At 40.7% G+C, this 5,500-nt stretch overlaps 1 protein-coding gene across 1 annotated transcript in view; it reads left to right on the top strand.

Annotated features, from left to right (window-relative positions):
• oxr1a (oxidation resistance 1a) overlaps positions 1-4,480 on the top strand; it is a gene marked incomplete in the record, with an annotated part of 146,826 nt that extends 142,346 nt beyond the window's left edge. Inside the window, 4 exon segments of the mRNA XM_035671759.1 lie at positions 1,070-1,222; positions 1,345-1,440; positions 3,440-3,513; positions 3,676-4,480. Coding sequence (XP_035527652.1) covers positions 1,070-1,222; positions 1,345-1,440; positions 3,440-3,513; positions 3,676-3,811 — 459 coding nt within the window.
• Positions 4,481-5,500: the final 1,020 nt, after the last annotated feature.

The raw sequence follows: 5,500 nt of genomic DNA, 5'->3' as shown, positions 1-5,500 counted from the left end.
ACACACAGTTGTTGGGTGGGTAAAGGAATGCATTCAGTAGGAAGCATAGTATTTTTAGCATTTAGGTGACTTGATGAGCCCTAACATCAGAGACAGAAACCAATAAGCCTGTGGCTGTGGGTTGTTTTGGAGTAAAGTTGAGTAAAGCGTTAAAAGTGACAACCGTACGTATGAGTAGACAAGAGATGAGAGAAGAACATGTGAAAAAACCTTTGGTTTATTTTTTACTGAATAATTTAAAATGTACCTGGATTTCTAATTTATTTATTTAAAGACAACACCTGCATGAAGTCTAACAAATAATCCCAGGGAAAGATGGTAGCCGGGATAAACACATGAAACAGACATTTCTGAGTCACTAACCTCGTATGTTGGTAGGTATGGTGTATGTCTTGCAGGCATTGTAGGTTAATACACACACACACACACAGACGGCTCTAAATGAGTCCCCGTTGGCACATTGACCAATAGACTGCCAATATGCAGCTTCCTTTAATCACCCTGAGGACAGAGCTCGGTGCTCAGGCCCGGCTCACAGCAGAGCAGAGGTGAGCCGAGTCAGGGCTCATCTTCGTTCCCAGCCTGCTGATTACACGACTGCTGCAGCTCCACCACTGGAGGATGTGCTGAACCAACGAGAAAAGAGCGAAAGGACTGATGAATTATTGGGCAGCGAACAGAACCTTTAACGGCCTTTGTTCCATACGGAGGACATGGTGCAGCATATTGTAAAAGTTTCCATGTTTTAGTCGCTGTGCGTTCTATCCGTCCATTACCATGAAGCATACACTGCACTGCTCCTACAGCGCCTTTATCTCCCCATGCTCCACAGCCACTGTTAATCCTTCAGTCTGTCAGCAGCAGGGCAGCAGGCTCTCTCAGGGAGGGCTGGACCTCTCTTTCTCCTGAGACGGCTCTGTGTTTGGAGCCCTGTTACTCTTCTTTAAACGCCAGACGGTGTTAAAAGGTCACTGCAGATGTAATTGAGCATTGGTGGCTGTGGCCTTTCTGTGTTACATTTCTTTTCTCTTTCTTTCTCTCCTCCATCCTTCCTTTTTCTTTATTACAGCTTGCCAGGAATCTCCCACCACGGACCATTGGGTACCCTTGGACGCTGGCTTTTGGCACATCAAAGCATGGCATGAGCATTAAGTCGCTGTACAGAGCCATGCAGGGCCAGGACACCCCTGTGCTCATGGTTATAAAGGACAGCGATGGCCAGGTAAGCTGCAGTAGTACACTGTAATATGCTGAAACGGAGTCATAGAGCTAATCATTTTCTAATAACTCTAATAATGTTAGTGTCCCGAGTGTACAGTAAGATTTTCTTCTGTTTGCGTTCAGGTGTTTGGTGCGTTGGCATCTGAGCCCTTTAAAGTCAGCGATGGCTTTTATGGCACAGGAGAGACCTTCCTCTTCACCTTCAATCCAGAGTTTGAGGTACACTACCCTCCTCACTTTTATTTTAAACTCAAATCTATTTCTAAAGTTGGATATTAGAATTTGCTCCTTTTTTTTCTTTTTTTTTTCTTTTTCTTTTTTCAATTTACAGTATACTTTATGGTAAGAGGACGTACAGCAGAACCGATGCATGTGTGGCTGATACTGCTTTAATGCTGCACCAGTCAATACTGTCATATGAACAATGGATCAAATGACAACGTGTCATGGGAAAGATGTCGCTTGTAATGAGAAATCTATAGTTCCCCTCAGCTCTACAGAACTTTTAGCATGTCTTTGCTTGTTGTTTTGCGTTTTTTGGACCACAACTTATCTGTGTTATTTTAGCACTGCAACGATTAATCAATTAGTTGTCAACTAGAGTTACTTTTTAATTAAAAATGCCCCAACTGCTCAATTTCAGCTTCTCACATATAAATATGTTCTGGTTTACTTAGGCCTCTGTGACATTAAACTGAATATCTTTGGGTTTAGTGGACAAACAGGACATTTGGGGACATCACCTTGGACTTTGGGAAACACCATTTTCTGACATTTTATGGACCAAACAACTAATCTATTAATCGAGAACATGATCAACAGATTGATCCATAATGAAAATACTCATTAGTTACAGCCCTATTTGAGTTTAGTCTCATCACTTTCAACAGCTTTGTTTCCAGCAGCAGGTAGCGGTTTTTAGTGCAAAGACTGTACACAACCTCCTCTGCAACAAGTGGCACACACACACATATAGAGAGCAACTAGCTAGTGAACACAGTGGAGCATTTAGCAGCGCCACAGCCAGATATTTCTCTCAGGAATTTAAGACCAAAATCTGAGCTAAATGGAGAGTTAATTTTGGACTTTGTGAAGTGGACACAAACATGACTTTGAATGAATGTTAATGTTGACCTGTATCTGCTGGCTGTTTAAATAGGCAACTGTTTGCTAATGCTTTCACCGTCTCAACTTTGTAAGGTGATAATATGTCAATATTGTGTCTACAGCTTATACTGCTGCACCCAAGAGGCAAAGAAGTAGCTAGTAATACTGCATTAAAAGATATTATTTTTGTTCAACCGAGGCCTAAACACTTCATACTTCAAAGAGTAGAGGCAGCATCTGCACACACACCACCACACACACAACGACACACACACACACACATTTACGACACACTGCTGTTGTGGAATTGAAAACAAGTTTGAAAGAGACCGTGTATATACTTACGGCAGACTTTACTTGGCTGTAAAATAAAATAAAGAGACTCCATTGTAGTGTGGTACACCATTTAATGCACACTGGATATGCTTGCTAGTCACATGCTGTTCTCAATGCATGTGACACTAACGCACATGCTGTGATAAATATATGCATATTCATCCTTATACACAATGCTCGTCAAACTGGGGTATTTTTCTTTTTTGAAATTTATCCAACGCATTTTCCAACACCTCAACTTAGCTGCATTCAGTGTTTTCTAACTCGCATTCTTGATTACGCTCTCTTGTTGAGAGCATTTACACTTAATGGATTCAACCCAGGGACACTGAGATGAATGGGCTGAAGGCAACACATCGACTGCACCAATTTTCACCGGGATCGTCTCATTTTTCTACAAACAGGAACTTAAACCACGAGAATCATAAGGAAAATGCTGCACTCACATATTCTGCACATAGTGGCTCTAATGTCCTCAGTCATGGAAGTGAAATTTCTATCAAAGAACTGATAGATATGCCTTGCTCTATATGTTGGTGCATCAGAGAGGATTTTGCCAGATGTACTTAAGAATCTGTGATGAGAGATTTCCTCTGTTATTTCTAATAGCTGTAACTCAATTATCAAACATTAATTGTGAATCCTCCCACTGAGGTAAACAACAAGCGTGTGCTCTATTCTCATCAGGACTACTGGAGACAGACTATTAGATTATGTCAACATTGAATATGTCATGCAATATTTTATAATATGTGCTCTATTGTGTCTGCCACAGGTGTACAAATGGACAGGTGACAATATGTTCTTCATCAAAGGAGATATGGACTCCTTAGCTTTTGGTGGAGGAAGGTGAGCCCAAGAACAACAGAAATTTAACAGTTCTAGAAACACATTTGATTCATTTGAATCTGATGATACCATATAGTTTATAGTTAATAAGCATTAAGTGATGTTGATCAAGTAAGACACTTAAGCCCCTCGCTTATAACTGTTTGTTCTCTTTTCCTCTAGCGGTGAGTTCGGCCTGTGGCTGGATGGAGACCTCTACCACGGCAGGAGTCACTCCTGTAAAACATTTGGGAACCCCATGCTCTCAAAAAAGGAGGATTTCTATGTGCAGGACATAGAGATCTGGGCTTTTGAGTAACAAAACAGTGCACCACAGGGAAAAAAACAAGTCCTACAAAGGGCAGGCGGAGGAGTCTTCCTCCTTTAGAACAATGGCAACGTCCCAAACTTAACTGCACATCACCAGGGCTCCCCAGGCCGGAAGCCAGCTATCGGATGCTTGTTGTGCGTTACTACTGCAGTTATTACGGAGCTTTTTTTTCTTTGTGAAAAATTACCTTTGTGTGTATCTTGTTACAGCCTTGTGCAGCGTCTTTGCAGATTAGGGGGAGTGTGTAAAAGTGGTGAAAATGATGGTAAGATGAGGGTGTATCTGGGGGATGAGGAGAGGGGAAGCAGGGAAGGGACCGTCAAGGCTTGGAAGAGGAAAAGGACCATCGGAGCTCCTCTCACCTGAGAGGCGGCGAAGATGATGGCGGCCGAGGCTTGGGACTGCTGCTGCTGCTGCGAGAACAGAGAAGTGCCCCACTGGTCCAGATTGTGTATCTGAACTTTACAGAACCTCAAGGAGCACCCTCTCAGACCCCCCTAGAACTTTGTTCATTCGGTAGGATGTTATTCACTGTGCTGTCTTGACGGAGAGAGACCCAGTTAGAGGAATAATAAACAAGACAAAAGCTGAACACATTCCATTACTCTTGGTGATGGTGGAGTGTCATAATAAAGTTGTGATTTGTGGTTTAAAAAATAAATAAAGAAACACCAATATATGAAACTCATCAGCAGCTAGATATAATGACACTGAGGAAAGGATATTTGTTTGGGAGGGAGGGAGGGCGGGGCTTAGTCTTTTTACAGTACAGTACAATTTTGGGTTGTCTTCTGAGGCTAAACTATAGAGTATTGTGTATTGTAGTCCTCCCGTTGTTCACTGTCATAGCACACCATCTGAAAGCACATAGCTATAATCAGATCACCCATCGTCGTAATGTTCTGTTCAGTGGGTGTACGTGTGAGTCCAGCTAACACCAGCTCCCCCAGCGGGATGCTGGCTGTACTGTTTGTAGACAGTAACGTGTTGCAATAGATTTGTGGAATATGCAAATAACTGTCCTGTGACCTCAAATACCCCCAGGGTTGTGGCACTTTTGCCACCGCCTGTCGCTCTTTCAAGAGAGAAACTTGTAAAGCTTTTACGTCTTGATACACAGTTGCTTTTCTGGGTATCATTTGAAAAGCCTGAGACGTGGTTAACTGTTTTACATGCATATATGACAATTATATATTGGTATATATGATTATATATGGATTTATATAATCATATATATTTTGCTGTTAAGTGTGACAGTGATCTATTTGTGCTGATATTTCAGCTGTTACAATATAATGTATATTACCCTGTAAATTAATGTTAAAATAGTAGATTTGTTCCTCTATATCTATATATCTATAGATATATATCTATATCTATATATATCTATAGATATAAAATATATATTCATATAATATTATATATATAATATTAATATATATATTAAATACATATGCTATATTATATATATATATATATATTATACTTATATAAATAAAGTGTGGTTTGGATGGGTTATTGCTTCTAGCACTTTAATCTGGTGTAAAAGCCGTCATGCCCCAGGTTCTTATATTCCCTCTTACAGTAGCCTGTAAAGTACTTTTTTTGTTTAGATCATTAAGATGTTTAAACCTTGTTAGTGAAAAGCTTGCCTGCTCCAAATATATAAGGGTATGC

The sequence above is a fragment of the Morone saxatilis genome, unplaced genomic scaffold, assembly GCF_004916995.1.
Source record: "Morone saxatilis isolate NCDOM2014 unplaced genomic scaffold, NCSU_SB_2.0 Contig24, whole genome shotgun sequence".
Taxonomy (NCBI): domain Eukaryota; kingdom Metazoa; phylum Chordata; class Actinopteri; family Moronidae; genus Morone; species Morone saxatilis.
This window is presented reverse-complemented; position numbering and strand designations above follow the sequence as displayed.